The sequence below is a fragment of the Myotis nattereri genome, assembly GCF_964212035.1.
Source record: "Myotis nattereri genome assembly, chromosome: 1".
NCBI lineage: Eukaryota > Metazoa > Chordata > Mammalia > Chiroptera > Vespertilionidae > Myotis > Myotis nattereri.
In genome coordinates, this window is record NC_138075.1 from 43,003,054 (window position 1) to 43,020,862 (window position 17,809).

Sequence of the window (17,809 nt, forward strand, 5' to 3'; positions counted from 1 at the left end):
TTGATAATGGCCACTCTAACAGGTGTAAAACTACTCATTGTAGTTTTAATTTGCATTTCCCTAATTGCCAGTGAGGTTGAACATCTTATATCTATCTATTGGCTGTATGTCTTCTTGGGAGAGGTGTATTTTCAGGTCTTCTGTAGGGCTCCTCCCCCCCCCCCCCCCCCGCCCCCCTTTTATTTTGGTTATCTTTACCTGAGGACTTTTTAAAAAAATATATTTTATTGATTTTAGAGAGGAAGTGAGAGGGAGATAGAAACATCAACGACAAGAATCATTGATTTGCTGCCTCCTGCACACCCGCTACTGGGGATTGAACCCACAACTGGGCATGTGCCCTTGGCTGGAATTGAACCTGGGACCCTTCATTCTGCAGGCTGATGCTCTATCCAGTGAGCCTAACCAGCTGGGGGAGGATATTTTTCCATGGATTTTTAGAGTGGAAAGACAGAAATATCGATGTGAGAGAAATACATTGATTGGTTGCCTCCTGGACTCTCCCGACCAGAGCCTGGGCCAGGGAGGAGCCTGCAACCAAGGTATGTGCCCTTGACTGGAATCGAACCCAGAACCCTTCTATCTGCAGGCCAACACTCTATCCACTGAGCCAAACTGGCTAGGGCTAGACTTTTAAATCCATTCCACAAATGAGACCAACTAAATGTAAGGCACAATGGTAGATCCTGGAAATATGTATTATGACTATCACACAACTTTGTATAGTTTTTTTATTTAAATGTCTTTATTGATTTTAGAGAGGAAGGGAGAGAGAAACATCAATCGACTGCCTCCTACATGCCTCCCCATCAGGGATTGAGCCTCCAGTCTGGGCATGTGCCCTGACGGGAATTGAGCCAGTAACCCTTTTGGTGCATGGGATGATGCTCAACCAACTCAGTCACACCGGCCTGGGCAGGGCACACAACTTTGCATTTCTTAGTGCTTTTTATTTCAATTCTTTTGGCATATGTAAGTAGCAGAAAGTAAATATGGCCAAACCGGTTTGGCTCAGTGGATAGAGCATCTGCCTGCGGACTGAAAGGTCCCAGGTTCGATTCCGGTCAAGGGCATGTACCTTGGTTGCAGGCACATCCCCAGTGGGGGGTGTGCAGGAGGCAGCTGGTCGATGTTTCTCTCTCATCGATGTTTCTAACTCTCTGTCCCTCTCCCTTCCTCTCTGTAAAGAATCAATAAAATATATATTAAAAAAAAAAAAAAGAAAGTAAATATGTACATACAAAATAAGTTCTTAAAATGGTTTTAGTATTGGCCAGTCACTGCCATTTTTTTAAAAAGGCATTTTCCTTCAAGATTTTTAAGAAAACTTTTTAAAAAAATTGACTCTAGAGAGAGGAAGAGAGAGAAACATTGAGAGGTTGCCTCCCGCATACTCCCTGACCAAGGATTGAATCCGCAACCTGGGTGTGTACCCTGACTGGGAATCAAACCCACACCTTTTGGTATATGGGATGACGCTTCAACCAACTGAGCCACAATGGCCAGAGCCAGTCACTGATATCTTTATTTTGAAAGTTTGAATTGTCCAATATGTCTAAAGTGCATTTTTGCAGCTAATCAGTAGCAGCATTTGTTTTGTTTATAAAACCTTAAGAAATATTCAGGCAAGAGCTGGAAAAGTCACAATATAAAAGAAAGTGTGATCTATATATCTTCTTCCTTAATCACTCAAGACAAACACTTGCACGGATTAGTTTATGAGTATACAAGAAATATACAAAAAAATATCATTATTAAAAAGGTCCATACGGCAATGAGAAAAGAGGGTCTCTCTTTGCTGTTAATATTAAATATGGCAAGGCGTATAATATAAAAAGTTTGTTGAATCCTAGATATCTTTGGGAAATCTTTGATCTAGGCCAGTGCATAATGTATCTGAGGTCTGTGAGAGTCAACAAAGCTGGACTTCTCCCAGCATGGTTTTGGAAAAATCACCAAACACAATGAAAATGTTCTTTCGTTACCGAGACATTAGTTCATGGCTTCTTGCGCCTAAAATGCAAAAACAGCATTTAGTGTTGAATTTTGCTATCAATTTCACATTCGGGGCAGTTTAATCTCTAGGAGAGCTCTAAGATAATTCAGCCAAAGGACTTGCATGCATGTATATGAGCATAACCAATGGACAGACTGGGGGGTGGGGACAGCTGGGACGAGGTCAATGGGAGAAAAAGGAGTCTTATGTAATACTTTTAACAATAAAGAATAATAAGAACAGATAATTCCTGGTTTTATCATGGGAAATATTCAAGTCCTTCTGAGAAAGCAAATAACCGTTACCAACTATGCTTATCTAGTATTAAACTTAAAAAACAGGACATCTTTCCATCTTTATCCTGTTACAGCGATTTTATATATTGCCTAAGGAATACATGTGTTAAATATGAACACGTGGACTTATTTAAGTAGATATTTGAAAAGGAGGAGTTTTACTAATATGGAAAAAGACTGTGATCTGGAATGGTCTTTAGAGATCATCCAAGACTCTTGGATATGTGTTTAATAGAAGAGGGAAAGTATGATTCCTTTCCAAACCTATAAATTTCACCATTGTTTTACTTTAGTGAACACTTAATTGCTGTAACAAGACCAAGAGGCACATTAGGAAAGAATGAATTACAGGAAGAGCTATCATCCCTGACAAAAGCCTTTAACCTCCCTTCCTTATAGGTGATCTCAGTTCAGCCTCTGAAAGCTTTGACCATTGGCAGAATATGAACAAGAGTGAGCCAATCTTCCATCTCCTTCTGTTCTTGCAGCTCTAATTGCTCTTATCAAGCCCTGCAAGGTCCTCAGCCCTGTTGCTGCCTGCTGCAGTCTGCCAGTAGGGCCCAGGTACGCCAAGGGGTAAGTAAGCAAAAGCCACTTATGTCCTCTGAAAAGAAGTGGATGGTAGGGAGAAGGGTGGTGTTGGAAAACATACAGGGCCCAATTACCCATACTCACTTGGGTTGTGCATGATGCTGATATCCAGGTCCCAGCTGAGACCCTGCTCTCATCTCTACAGCCACAGAGCACTGATAGGAAAATGACAGAAGAGGAAAAGATCAGTTCCCTCAGAGTCTATAAAACACAATTCTGTTTAGATAAGTTCCATCAAGCTGAAATCCACCTTGCTTTTCTAGTTCAGCACAGGTACCTGTTAAAATACCAGTCAGATACTTGCAGCTTATTTCACATAGGCCACAAAGACTGTGATCTGGAATGGTCTTTAGAGATCATCCAAGTAATTTTCCTCGAGAAATTAGTGGCTACAGCTTGCCTGCCCCCCCCCCCCCCCCCTTCCCATATGAGTCTCTTCTTAGGAACAACAGTTCCACAGCAAAGTTCTGCTTCAGAGATTCCCATCCATCTGAAGTGAATTCTTGTTATCCTAGGGCAGCAATTTTCAACCTTTTTCATCTCGTGGCACACAAGCTAATTACTAAAATTCTGCAGCAATACCAAAAATACCTTTGCCTATCTGACAAAAAAAAAGGGTATATACTTTTGATTGATTTACAAAAAAATATATAATAGTAGTAATTATCTACCCTTTTTGCTCCAATGTGACTTTTTAAAAAAATCAGGTGCCTACACATGTATAGGATTTCTGGTACCAAGAATTAACCAAACAGACACAACCTTATTATGCGACATGACCAATAAATAAGATGCAACTTCAACATTATTATATGACCTATATATTTATGGTTCAAGACAGGGCTGCACTGGCAATGTGAGATCAGACCTCAGCTACTCCAAAGAGCATGAAAAGCTACAGCTGTGAGGCTTAAAATATGACACCCCTAATTTTTATTAAGCAGACAAGTATTTAAGTTTTACCCATACCCTGGTTTCTACATCGGTCCATTCAGACTCTGCACCATCTGGTTGGGCAGGTGCTACTGTGGAAGATCTTCGTTTTCGACTGGAGAAAGGGGAAACATGATGCAACAATTATTTCTGTTGTATATCTAACAACACAAAACATTAGAAATAGGGGAAATATCACTACAGTTCTTCAGAGAACAAGAACAGAATACACTTTTACAGGCTAGTCTGTTCCTGGAGAATGAGCAGCTAAGAAAACGACAGTCCTCTAAGGGACACATTGGATGCTAACTCACCCAGTCGGTGATTCTTGTTTCAAAGTCTCAATATCAGTAAACTGAACAGCTTGTCCACCACCCCTTGTTTTATAAACATCACCCTAGAGCCAAGAAAAAAAGTCATCATTACACTTTCATACATTCAAATGATAAGCATACAGATATACTTTAAACTGATACTGCAATCACAAAACCAGATGGTGCTTGGGACTGGTGGGCCTGTACATTAAAATACTTCAGAAATTTGAGTACAGCTCTCTCACTAAACAAGAGGTCCAATGTGATATAATCAGTAACATTCTTAATTGCAGAAAATATTATTCCTTTTCATTCAACTTATAAAAACTATGCTTAGGATCAAGAAATTTCTGAATGTTCTAAGGCATTATACTTTCCTCTCTGGGTGTGCCATCCCCTTCATATTCAAATAACTGTCTTATTTGAAACTATAGTTATAATAAGAACCATCCTCTAAATTGAATTTGAAATTTAAAACTTTTTTTTCATCTTCCCTGATAATTCATTGACTCTACGTTCAGGGGGAAATTCTTCTATAGACAGACAAGAAAGGGCTTTGGGTAGCTCAATACTAAGTAATTTTGATAGGTCAAATTTTAATGTGGGCTTTTTATCTTGAACTGACAGGAAGCAAAGGTAGTTCTTTGTTTAGGTTTACTTTTCAAGTAGGGGTTAAAGTACACATTAATTAAAAGTACATAATAAATCTGGCATTCCTCTAACAAACCTGAGAATCTAAACTTCATTAAATAGAAAGCAAATTTAGTCCTGGTTTAACAGATTCAAACCCTAAGCAGTTACTTTAGTTTTGTAACAGAGATTATATCATATACCCGTTTATGTCCCAGTGGACAGACACTGCCTGTGTATCATCGAAGGAATGGAAGGACAAATGGATTTTTGTTGACTTTTTTTCTCCTGTACAAATTTGTTTTTACCTTAATTAGTTTAGTTTCAATCTCCCCATCGGAGGCTAGTTCTTGGTGGGTCAGCATGTACTTCTCACACTTAGCTAGTGCCTTTTCATTTGCAACAGACACTGTGATGGCATGAGGGACATGTGGCTGCATGACTGTTGCAGTTTGCACGTTAGAGGCAGGCTTATGATCTACCCATCTGTCTCCTGCAGAGCGTGATCGTCTGTGTCGGAGACGAAGTGGTGGTGCGTTCTGATCAAGTTGAAAGGAATCAAGAAACAAGCATAACCCAGAATTAATTTAAGGTTATTATTAGAAGTGCAGCAGGTTTGGCTACATTAGTCGCTGACAATTTAAAACAAATGCATGAACTTTTTCAAAAGCTAAATATGTTATTCAAATGCTTTAAATGTCCTCTTTGAATTTAAACACAAAACCAACAAGCATCTTTTAACACCAGCTTGTATATTATACATTCTACCAGGAACTTCCCTTTCAACAAAGAACGGAAGGAAAAATTCTGGTAACGCTGTTAGTCTTCCCTGTGTAGGTAGTATTCAAGACAAAATCATTTCATATTCTTAATCAAAACCCAGTATTTGTGCTTGTTATTGTGAGGTAATCTATTAGGCCCACAACTATGTTAAAAGCTTCAATAATAATATCAATAAAAGCCTAAACATTTCATAGATCTCTAAATAAAAGAGAAAACATGCCTTATACAAAGACAAAAAAAATAAAAGCTGATTGGCCTGTATAATACAAAACGCTAAAGAACATAAGGTAAAATTAAGAACCCCATGTATAAAATAAGCAAATGAATGTAAATAAAGTACTTCTGAGTATTTTCTGAAATTTTAAAATCTCTAAACGGAAGTTCATTAAAAAAGGTCAAATACAACAATGGCTATAACATATCCCCAACCCCCAAACGTTTCATAAATAGTTCCAAGAACCAGATAAATAATATAATGTCAAACCATTCTCTATCATATAATGAAAAACTATTTGCTTCCAAGTCAAATGTCATGTAAGTTTGGAAAAGCTAAATTTAGCATATTCAATCTGAGAAAACATCCTATAAGACATAGTTAATAGTTTGAAACAATGAGTTATCTTTGGTAATTTGCCAATTGTTTGTTTGTAAAACTGAAAGCAAATGAAACCGTGTGCCACAGGCCAAATCCTTCCAAGCTAGTCAAGTATGAAGACTCCAATTTCAAAATGCATATCTAGAGCACTAAAGTATTTTCCCTATATAATTAGAACAAATGAAGCACTAGTGCTATATCATGACAGTATAAAACACGGCCAATATAGTTTGTCCCAGAAGATCGCCAAGCTTCACAGCAAGCAGGAAACTTTCCATTCTTAGATAGTCTGGCTCTCATGATCTACATTTAGCAAAAGTGATAGTTTTCTTGAGCACATTCAGTAATAAATGTATTCTGAAACAAGCTTCAGAAAGATGACAGACCTTAACAATCTACTACAGTTTATGAAATAAATGATATTTAAAATTTCATCCTTACTGAAGTATAATTTCAACCTATAGGACATAATTTTTGACCAACAAACCTAAATGCATAGATACTAGCCTAAACTTTTCTGCTGCACTTCTTAAGAGATTTTGATTTCAAGTGATAAGTTCAAGTATCTCTAGTAAATCCTCTTAAATATCTCCTAGCCAAATTAGGTGTTAAATTAATGTTGACTAGGCATAAGCAAACCATGAGTAGTTTTGTCCATAAGCTTTCATGAAATAAAGGGGATTTACTAGAGTTGATCAGAAAGACCAGTCCCCATCATTTGCTCCCTAAAAAGGTTTAAAGCGGTATCTGCAAAGCACAGAACTTAAGAGACTTAAAAAAAAAAAAAAATCAAAGGCAAATAGTTACTATAAGATTAATTTGTTTAGAAGAAAAAATTTAAGAGAGCTATATATTAAGATTTTACTAAATGTAAGTTCACACTAGTAACTTGGTTCATTTATTCAGATTTAGGGAGAAACTTTACCTTAATCCTTAAGAAGAAAATATAAATGTGGATTTATTTAAACACCCTTGATTGAGGCAGAGCCCTTGTAAATTGAAATAAAGGTCTTGAGATTAAAAGCAATTTATTAGGCATGCAAACCTTCAGTAGTTATAAAATAACTGGCCTGGACTTTTCAAAATAGTCCATGTCATGAAAATAAAAAAAAGAGCAGAGGACTATATATTAAAAGAGATTAAAGAAACATAACAACCACATGCAAAGCATTCACCTTGATAGAATCATGCATGGAAAACAGGAAAGCCATTCCTGGGACAACTGGGGAAATGTAAACATGAACCATATGTCAGAGGACGTTTACTCAGAGCTAATATTACCGTTCTGTAGTGTGATAAAGATTATGGTTATAAAGAATTAGTCCTTATTCTTAGGGATGAAGTATCATGAAGTCTGACTACTTTCAAAGGTTCAAGGAAAAAAATGTTTACATATCTATGTAAAGTAACGATTGGTACATGTAGGTAAGGGGAAAAAAAGATACTGTACCATTCTTTTGAGTTTGAAGTTTTTCAAAATAAAAGTTGGAAAGATAGTTTTAAAAAGTAAAAGTTAAAAAAATAAAAGTTCAAAAGCAGCAAAAAACCTAACTTGGGAAGAAGCCATAAGAAAAAAAATTTGGAGCCCGGCTGGTGTGGGTCAGTGGTTGAGCATCAACCCATGAACCAGGTCATGGTTGTATTCCCCGTCAGGATACATGCCCAGATTTCGGGCTCGATCCCAAGTAGGGGGCATGCAGGAGGCAGCCAATCAATGACTCTCTCATCATAGGGGTTTCTCTCTCTCCCTCTTTGAAATCAACAAGAAAATATTAAAAAAAAAAAAAATCAGAAAATGTGCTATGACACTCATATTCACATGCTTATTAGCTTATGCAACTAAAAAGCACAGATTACTCCGGCATGTGCCCTACTGACCGTGTTCACTGAACACAGGCACTTTAAAAAAATGTGTTTTTTAATTATTATTTTAAAATCTTTTTTTCTTTGTTTTTATTGATTTCATAGAGGAAGGGAGAGGGAAAGAGAAAAACATTGACTGGCTGTCTCCAGCATGCCCCCTACAGGGGATTGAGCTTGAAAACTGTGTGTGCTCTTACCAGTAATGAAACCAGTGACCTAGTTAGTGGTGCATGGGATGATGCTCAACCAATTGAACCACATGGGCCAGGCTTTTTCAGCTCAAGAGCTAGGCCTCAATTTTGGGATGATTTTATCTTTCAAATTAATATAAAAATTAGACCTTGTTTATAATGGACCTCACCCACCTTTCTGTCGAATTTTCTGAACCAAGGTATAAAAACACAAGATTAAATTCTATTGCTATAATGCTTTAAAATGACACTGGCACTAACCCTGTAGCATTGATCCTCTTCTACTTCTATCTCATTTCTGAATGTAGGAACCAACTCCCTGCCTTCAGTCCAGTACATCCCTCGCCTTCTGTCTGACACGATACAAGTTTTACTTTGTCCTGGCTCCTGCTGCCTACGCCTTGCAATGGATGTGACATTGGGAGGTGTGTTGTACGAAGGAATTTTCTGCTCCCATTCCGAAATACAGGAAGCTACAGAGATGCTGCTGCAAGAGTTAGAGCGCCTATGTAGATGTGGCTGGCTCATGAGTTGCTGGCCGTTGGAAATCTGAGCAATAGAGTTACCAGAAAGCTAAAAAAATTGAAAAGAAATTAATGAGCAAGACTGAAAAACTGAGAGAAAGAATTCATTACTTTTCTATAATTTAACACATGAAGGTAACGTTATAATTTATTTGTACTAAATTACTACATTTTTATACTAAATTTGTGTTTATACTAGATTAAAAACAATTAAATAGATGTCTGAGAAATGTAAGTAATATAAAACAAAAAACTGATTCTCATAAAAACAAGTCACCTAACCTATCCCTAAGTTACTACACAACTACAAATAACTTACAGGTACTGGCGATGGAGAAACAGATCTTGGAGCAGCTTTTTCTCGATCCCGCTCCCGAGAGGGTCTCTCTGGCTTTTCAGTTTTGGGTTCAGTAACAATAGCCTTCAGTTGTTTCAGTTTCTCATCTTTCACCCAGAGCTTATTTTGCATCTCCAGTTGTTTAGCTGCTACTCGACGCTCCTGTGGATTATCAGTGGTAATATATGTACACTCTACACGTCCGCCAGATGACTGAAACCCTGTCATACAAACTATAGTGCTCCAGTTCTTCCTGAGGTAACTACACTTCATGTTAATGAATTTCAAGGGCAGAGAAAGGAATGAACTGAATAGGCAACTACTGCCACCACCACCAAAACCCTAACCCAGGTAGTCATTCAAAACACTACAATTTGAAATAAGTCACCCGTCTCTGCGATAGCAGAGGGATGACACTCACGCATTCTTTCTCCCACTTCATTGTTGTTTCCGTCACCATGCCTTGCAACCTGGCTTCTAGCCTGCGTTTGTCAGAAAACTGTTGCTGAAGTTTCTGATTCTGGGCCTCAAGTTCCTGTTGCAGATTGCGCTTATCTTCTTCATAGATAGTAGTTGTTTTCTCTAAAATTTCAATCTGGAAGGCAGACCGTTATGTTCAATAATTGGTATGTAAATATATAGCTCTAAAACAATCTTTTATAATTTGTTTATGGCAAGCAGAATTGTGGAAAGAAAAAATCATGGATAAAGCATTTTCCTCTAAAATTTCACCTGAATTTACTACCTTAATTCCTAGAAATGACAACTTTTTAAACATGTTCCTCACACTGAAAGATGAAGTTATAAATGATTTAATGTAAAAATTATTTTCCCCTAAAATCAGGCCTAATATTTTTTCATTCTTCTTATCAGCCAGGTCATCCTAACAGTCCGAATTCCCAGACACTGGACTGCTGCTTGGTTTGGCCCTAAGTCTAGTCACTGGGCCTGTGCTAGTGGAGGCTGGTCAATGTTGGAGGAAGATGCTGCTTTTTCTATATCCAGCACTACCTCAGGCCCAGGGTCTCCGCACAGCTGACTACTATGTTGGCAGCAAGAAGGGCACCATGTATTATACTGAGGTGTGTTGTATGAAGGTGGAGTCAGAATGGACCTTGGTTCAGCAACCTCAGTAGAGTTCTGGCTAAGAAAGAATTCAGAGCCAACACTCAAACAATAAGACAGTTTATTTAGAAAGTCACAGAGGTAGAAGTGAGCAGTGGAAAAAAATAAGTTAGATAAAAGGGACCCTTGGAGCTTAGGAAAGACAAAGGTAAAGGTCACGGGGCGGGGGGAGAAGGGTGGGAGCCATCGTTCTCCAGAGAGGGAGAGCGCCAGGCCTAAAATTTTTTAAAATTTATTTCATTATTATTTTAAAAAAATTCTTACCAGGGGATATGTTTCCATTGAATTTTAAAAAGAGACAAAGGGAAGAAAGAGGGCAGAAGGGAGGGAGGGAGCGAGGGAGGGACATCGCTTGGTTGCCTCTGTATGCCCCATGACCAGGATCAAACCTGCCACCTTTTGGTGTATGGGACTACACTCCAACCAACTGAACCACTCGGCCAGAACCTAAAATTTTATTTTTAAGGTTATTTTGGTTGAGATTAATTTCTCTCTAAAATGAGTGTTCCCCCCAAATGATTCTCTATAAATGAGTGAACAAACATATATTGTCTAGTAATAAGTTAGAAAACCAAGCTATAATCAAAGCTAAGCTCTAGAAAGCCCTTTATAAAGCTTATTTGATTGGGCCAAAGAACATCTTCAACTGTTAACATCTAACTCATAAAATTAAAGAGCGTAACATCCCTTTTATGCTTTTCACTCACATTTCCTCTTTTTGGGGGGTGGTAGGTTGAAGATTAGCAAATAACTAAGTGATAACTCTTAGCAGTATTTATAGACCTGGAGAGCATAAGGATTAAGTCAGAGAACAGTAGTAAATACCCATTCTAATATTGTCAAAACCAACCTTATATTCTAAAGTTTTGGTTTTTTTCTCCAGTCGTTCTATTTCCATTTTTTGTCCTGAGATCACCTTTTCTTTTTCATTCAGTTTTCCTTGAATGGAGTTTTCTTTATTTGAAACACCCTTGTCAAATTCTTGCAACATACCTTTAAAAGTAAGAGCTGAAACAAAAGCATGCAGGTTTTGTTTATTCCAATTCCAAAATAACAAACGCACTCAACTTTTTTAGCCAATACTATAGTCTTTCATTTTGCACTATGACATCCCAATCCTTATGGGTAAATAATTGGCTTTAAAACAACAAATACAAAACCAGAAATAATAGATTCATCCTAGGAACAGTTAGATCCAAATCGAATCTCTAGTCACCACTTACTAGATATGTAACTTGGGCAAGTTATTTATCTGAGCACATTTCCTCATTTCAAAGTGGGAATTTAAATACCACTTATCTCATACTTTTTTTTTTTTTTTTTGGTGAAGATGAAAATGAATTGATGATGGTGCTAGAAATAGATGTATCACTGAGCATTAACTATGTACCAGGCTGTTCACTCTTCTACATGATTTTTATAAATTATCTCACAACAACCCTCTGAAGTAGAACAATTACAATCCCCATTTTGTGGACAGGGAACTAAGAAAGAGAGGATTAAATAATCTGCCCAAAGGTACAGTTATAAAGTGCCTTGCAAATAAGTAGGAACTACAAGTAGCTATTATTCCTTTGTGTACATCACTTGTTAGTTTTAAAATGGGAGACAATACACACCAACTTTTTTCGTTTGCTTTACTTTCTTTGAATACAAAAAAAAAAAAAAAAAGCCATGGGAAAAGTTCCTTGTCAGTCTAATTAAACAATGCCTTGAGCACTCACTACAAGTGCAAAGAGAGACAAAATAATCCTTTCTTAAAAATCCACCCCACTACAAAACTCAGATTCATTGCAAATTTCTAGAGTTAAAATGATTGTAAAAGGTTTTGGCCTTACATTGTTTGGTGAACTCATCCATCATCATTTGTCGTAGCTGATGGCGTTTCTCTAATGTTTCAATAAGCCTGGGGAGAGTCTGCTCATCATTGATATCCAAAATCTCGCAGGACGGCAAGGGTGGAAAACTCTGTAAGACCACTTCTGTAACCAACAGTTCTGTATTGAATTATAAAAAAAATTTTAAAGTTACACAGCAGAGAAAGAACTTATTTACACAAGTTTAACACTGATTAGAGCTCCAGTCCAATTAACTGTATTTCTTGAGTTGTCATAATCATACTTTTAGCTGTAAAAAGAAAACCAGGAAAAGTTTAAAAATATGAGTTAATCATATGTAACAAAAGAAGTCTCATTTATATACTACTGGTTCCGATTTCTTTTTGCACTTGATGCTTTAGGGTAAGAGAAATGAACAGTTTTCTTATGTGAAATAGATTAAAAAGACAGACCAATCAGTGGACAAATAATCTGATTCCAAAACATACCATCTCCAACTGGACCTGCCCGAATGTGGTTCCTGTATCGCCGTCCAGGTGTTAAACCACATATTGCCTTGTCTACTGGTCTTGCTACTTCAACTTCCTGGGTCACTTCTGCAAATCTCATGACTTGCTAAAACACAAAACAAATGGAAGTGTTTTTGTTTGTTCTTATTTTTACAAATAAACATATCCAAGTCCTGCCTCAGAAATTACTATGAAACAATATTAAATTGACCATCAGCTCATTTCTGTAACTGATGGTTCTGCACCAATTCTTTAAATGTTCAAAATGTCATTCTTCACAGATAGTTGTCAGAGAGTTGTTTTCTCTGTAGAAACCTGAGACTGTATAAGATAAATACATTAAAATTACCAAGCTTTCTTCATAATCTTCAGCCTTTGGATTCACACACACGATCATGCGTACTTTTCCTTCCCCATCAAAGTAGTTCTTGAACAGATGGGTTAACTTTGAATCTCGATATGGAACCATCTATAAATACATTCAAATCCAAATAAACATGTAAGGCAAAAAAGGCACACAAATAAACTATACAAATGAAAGGCTGTTGCTTACCTTGTTAGTTCCATACATTTGGTTCTCTCTCAGGACTTCCATACATGTTCTTAGCGTCATTAGTGATTGGTTAATGTTACCTAACAGAAAAATATACACAGAAGACATCTGAAAAAAACAGTGTAGTCTGTTTGGCTATAAAATCCCTATTGCATACAACTATTAGATGGAATTAACAGATTTTAGTGGCTCAATTTAAAGAGCTGTCCATGCATGGTCTGGCAGTATTTTAATAGCAGTGTTTCAGGAGAGGTTAAATATCATCCTTCAGGGATTCATCAAAAGGACTCTCCAATGAATGCAACATTACACTTCATGACCCATTTTCTTCCAAATCTTAAATTCCGTGAAATAGTATATTAGATGTAGCTGTTTAATGTCCTCATATAAAATATTATCTTTAAAGCATGGCCATTTCAGGCTACAGTTGGCTCCATCAACACTGAAATCTCTCCTGCACCAAGAGGGGCTCCTGTTTCTAAGTCAAATGTCTTAGGACCCAGCTAATCCTTGTCCCTCTACATTTAAAGTAACAAGTATTTTTAGGTGGCATACTTGTTACTTTTGAAACCACTCTTGTTTGGATTTCTGAACAAAGACAAGTCTGAAAAATTAATCAAGCCTCCAATAGCACAGGAGATCTCACCTGCATAAACCCCAAAAGTACGTAAGAATTTGTTTATTTTGGAACTCTGATTAAGGTTGACTAACTCAACCATATTTTCATCCTTGGCCACCCTCTCAAAACACATGGCTCATCTGTACCCTCATAATATTCCATGATTCATGATTTATCTTCCTTGACCCCCAACTCCCAATGTCTTTTCTTCTACCACAGTGCTCTCAGGAACCCATATTTGTTAACAGATTTCCCTAAATCCTCAAGCTCTCACAGAACGATCCATTCATTTCTTTCCCTAATGGCCAGGTGTCCATATTGTCCATGCATACACTTCAGGGAGTCTGCATACTTGATGGGAAATAAATTACTTCTTTATTTTTATAGCACTTAACAGTTATTGCTAATCTCATGATATTTATATTCATTACTACTTTGAAAGTATGTAGTTACTAGACCTGCTGGTGGGTTTTTACTTAAAGCAGCACATAAATTACTGTATGACAAATGTTTTAAGAATACTTTAAGTATTTCAATCTAATTGGTTTCCTTTATAATCCTATGTATTTTATGCCATATATTAAAAAAACCAGAGGCCCGATGCATGAAATTTGTGCAAGAGTAGGCCTTCCTTCCCCTGGCTGCCGGCTTCCCTCCGGCACCAGGAACCTGGGCTTCCCTCACAGCTCTGGCTTCATCTGGACAGTTGTCTAGGAGGACGTCCGGTCTAATTAGCACATTACGCTTTTATTATTAGATATTATTCTGGAAAATGTCCACAGGCTTTACCCTGTACCCATGGCACAAAGCCCTGAAACCTTATCCTTATTTTCCCGTAAGGGTAGTGCTCTCCCCCTGCAGCACTTTTTGAGTAAAAGTTGCTTGTTTTCTAAAGCCTGACATTGATAAGGATGGTGAGTAGAGGGAGGCCAGCAACGTTTTCCTAATTCCTTGCTGCTGCCTTCTAATGTTCCTCCTACATGCCAGCTCCTGGTCATTTCAGTATTTATGAGGAGAATCACTCTCACATGCAGTCAGAAGGCCCTGTCCTCAACTCCAGTAAATCTTTATCTCCTTACCAATAATGTAGCCAAACAACCACACCATCTTGGGGAACCTGAGGCTGTCACATGCCCCAACCACAATTGTCTTCTCTTCTAGTTCTCACTCCCTAAACCTGTGTTCCTCATCCATATTAACAATGACAGTCCCTCCTGTTTCTTCCCTCTAAGCATCTGAACCATTAGGTTTAAAAAAACACCAAAAAACAAAACACCAACAAATAAATCCCAGGTTTCTACTTTGTTCCCAATCCCACTACAACTCTTTCCACATCAAGGTTAATCCTTCTTATTATCTGAATTCCAGATTCCTGATCTTCTTATACAATAGTCCCCCCATATCCACAAGTGATACGTACCAAGACCCCCAGTGGATGACTGATAGTACCAAACCCTATACATACTATGTTTTTCTCTACACATACATATCTATGATAAAGTTTAATTTGTAAATTAAGCACAGTAGGGGATTAGCAACAATAACTAATAAAAATATACTATAATAAAAGTTATGTAAATGTGACATTGTTAAATAAAGGTTTCTTGAACACAAGCACTGTGATACCAGACAGTCTATGCTGAGATGGCTACTAAGTGACTAACAGGTGGACAGTGTATACAACGTGGACAGGTCCCAGGCAGGACAGTGCAAGATTTCATAATGCTACTCGGTGCAAAACTGTAAGTTATGAACTAGTTCTAGAATTTTCCATTTAACATTTCAGACTACAGTTGACTTTGGGTAACTGAAACCAGGGAAAGCAAAACCACACAGATAAGGGGACTACTGTATACACATATGTAATGTGTATTTTTTTTAGTTATTTCATAATCCCTTAAGTCACCTTCTTTGTTCTTCATAGGCTCTTTATTTATAATTTAATATATTTTTATTGATTTCAGAGAGGAAAAGGAGAGGGAGAGAGAGAGAGAGAGAAACAGCAATGCTGAGAGAATCATTGATTGCCTGCCTCCTGCATGTCCCCCACTGGGGATTGAGCTCTCAACCCGGATATGTGCGCTGACCGGGAATCGAGCTGTGACCACATAGTCGACACTCAACCACTGAGCCACAGTGACCAGGCTCCATAGGCTCTTTAAATGAATCATCAAGGGCTTATTCAAGGCTCTGCCCTCAGCTTGTTCCTCTCTGTTCCCCATGAATAATCTTATCTCCCCCATTGCTTCTATCATTTCTCTTTTGGCAAAACCTAAACATGTCAGTCTCAAGTCAAATCTCTCTCCTTCCAAATCTATGTGCTTCTGCATCTAATTACTAGGCACATCCACTTGGAATATTTGAACATACCCAACACAAAATTCATGAACTGCCCATACCTGCATCTCAAACTGCTCCCAAACCAAGCTCCTCTCCTCCTCTTTGTCACTCTTCACAAGCGGGTGGACGTGCTTCCTAACTAGTTCTCGGGTTTTGTTTGACTTTTGCCTCCAGGTCATATGATTGCTCATCTGAATTATAGTAAAAGGCAACTAACTGCTTTTCATCTCTAGGTTTGCCCCTGGTAAGTTCATTCTCTCCACTGGAAAAATGACCTTTCTAAAAAAAACGCATCCTTCATTGGCTTTATGGGGCGGCTGTACAATGGTAGAAAGACACAAATTTTGAGAGTTTGAACCCAGGCTCTAATCTTGTGGAAATTACTTCTTCCAACCTCCTCAACTGAAAAATGGCTGATACAATTCTGAAAAGTCCAAGAATCAATAAGTCAAGCACATGCATAGTAGATACTATGAAACACAACAGTCCCTTAATAACTAACTGGTAGCCACCATTATTCCCTTAGGATAAAATTCAGATTTTTTTAATATGATAGACAAGGTCTTCATGACCTTGCTCTGCCTGCTCTCCTGCCTCTTTGTCAGTTTACCACTCACACTCTCCACTTCCGTTGCCTTGACCCTGCAGGTTCTCTCAAGACTGGTCTGTTTACAAGTAGCAACCTCCTCTGTCGGGGATGATGCCTTTAATCCTGTCCTTTTTCACAGAGCTCACTCCTCAACTTAAGTGTCAACTCCATGAATTCTTCCTCCAACCCCCATCTCCCTCCTCAGATTGGATGAGGCAGCTCTACTCTGTACTCCCACAGTAACTTGTGCTCACTTCCATTACATTCTACTGAAATGGTCTCCTTATCTGCCTATCTCTTGTACGAGGCTGGGCTCTCTAGGGCAGGGCTCAATTCCATATATCTATGTTAATTCCTGGCACACAGTAGGTACTCCATAAATGTTACTAACATAAAACATAACTTGAACGGCTACACAAAATGAAAGATTAAAATAAAAACAAAACACCCACAGAGTTCCTTTTAATTGGCTTTTGTGTTCAAAGATTCCCCCCCTCCCCCTCCAGAAGCCAATTTTTACCAATATGAATGCTCAAGTAACTGTTAAATGACTTCGCTTTAAGGACCCAGGTACTGGCAATACCAGCAATAGATATAACAAATCCTTTCAATATGAATATAACTTGTATTTATTTTAGTCAGTTTTCCATGCTCTTTATTAAACAAATCAGTGTAATGTAACAGATTGATACTAAATCAGTATAACTAAAGCAACAGCACTAACCAATAAATTTAGCCTCTAAATTATGAAACTTAAGACAATTAAGCCTCAATCGCCCATCAATAAGCAGGTGATAAATTGGCATTGCAAGCTTTTAAAAGGTGTAGCAATAGATAAGTAGTATGTTTTTACTCACCAGCTTCACGTAATCGGTTCCCTTCTGCTTTTGTCCGGTTAGTTCTTTCACTTCCAGCAAGATCCACCAAGGACAACTGGCTTATAGTGATTTGTTCTTTTTCCTGAAGAGAAGATCATAATGTCAATAACGTAACATGAGCTATAAGTGGTTTACAATGTTCTTTAAACATATTTAATTAACAAATTATTATGAATATAATATTTGCACAATACAAAATGTACTAGTAGGGGCAAAGGACACAACTTTTGGGGGAAAAGTTTGCTAAAAGCATATGCTAAATATACTCATGACATTAATGATTACTTGCCCATTGTCTGGTCTTC

At 37.8% G+C, this 17,809-nt stretch overlaps 1 protein-coding gene across 1 annotated transcript in view; it reads right to left on the minus strand.

Moving 5' to 3' along the window:
- Window positions 1-1,490: 1,490 nt before the first annotated feature.
- KIF23 (kinesin family member 23) overlaps window positions 1,491-17,809 on the minus strand; it is a 48,695-nt gene continuing 32,376 nt past the window's right edge. The window contains exons 10-23 of the mRNA XM_081101531.1: window positions 17,484-17,586; window positions 13,079-13,158; window positions 12,875-12,994; window positions 12,505-12,631; window positions 12,017-12,175; window positions 11,029-11,186; window positions 9,475-9,648; window positions 9,036-9,215; window positions 8,454-8,765; window positions 5,069-5,299; window positions 4,131-4,213; window positions 3,853-3,931; window positions 2,968-3,038; window positions 1,491-2,013 (exon numbers count right to left, since the gene is read on the minus strand). Coding sequence (XP_080957657.1) covers window positions 1,998-2,013; window positions 2,968-3,038; window positions 3,853-3,931; window positions 4,131-4,213; window positions 5,069-5,299; window positions 8,454-8,765; window positions 9,036-9,215; window positions 9,475-9,648; window positions 11,029-11,186; window positions 12,017-12,175; window positions 12,505-12,631; window positions 12,875-12,994; window positions 13,079-13,158; window positions 17,484-17,586 — 1,893 coding nt within the window. The 3' untranslated portion in view covers window positions 1,491-1,997. The remainder of the gene's footprint in view (window positions 2,014-2,967; window positions 3,039-3,852; window positions 3,932-4,130; window positions 4,214-5,068; window positions 5,300-8,453; window positions 8,766-9,035; window positions 9,216-9,474; window positions 9,649-11,028; window positions 11,187-12,016; window positions 12,176-12,504; window positions 12,632-12,874; window positions 12,995-13,078; window positions 13,159-17,483; window positions 17,587-17,809) is intronic.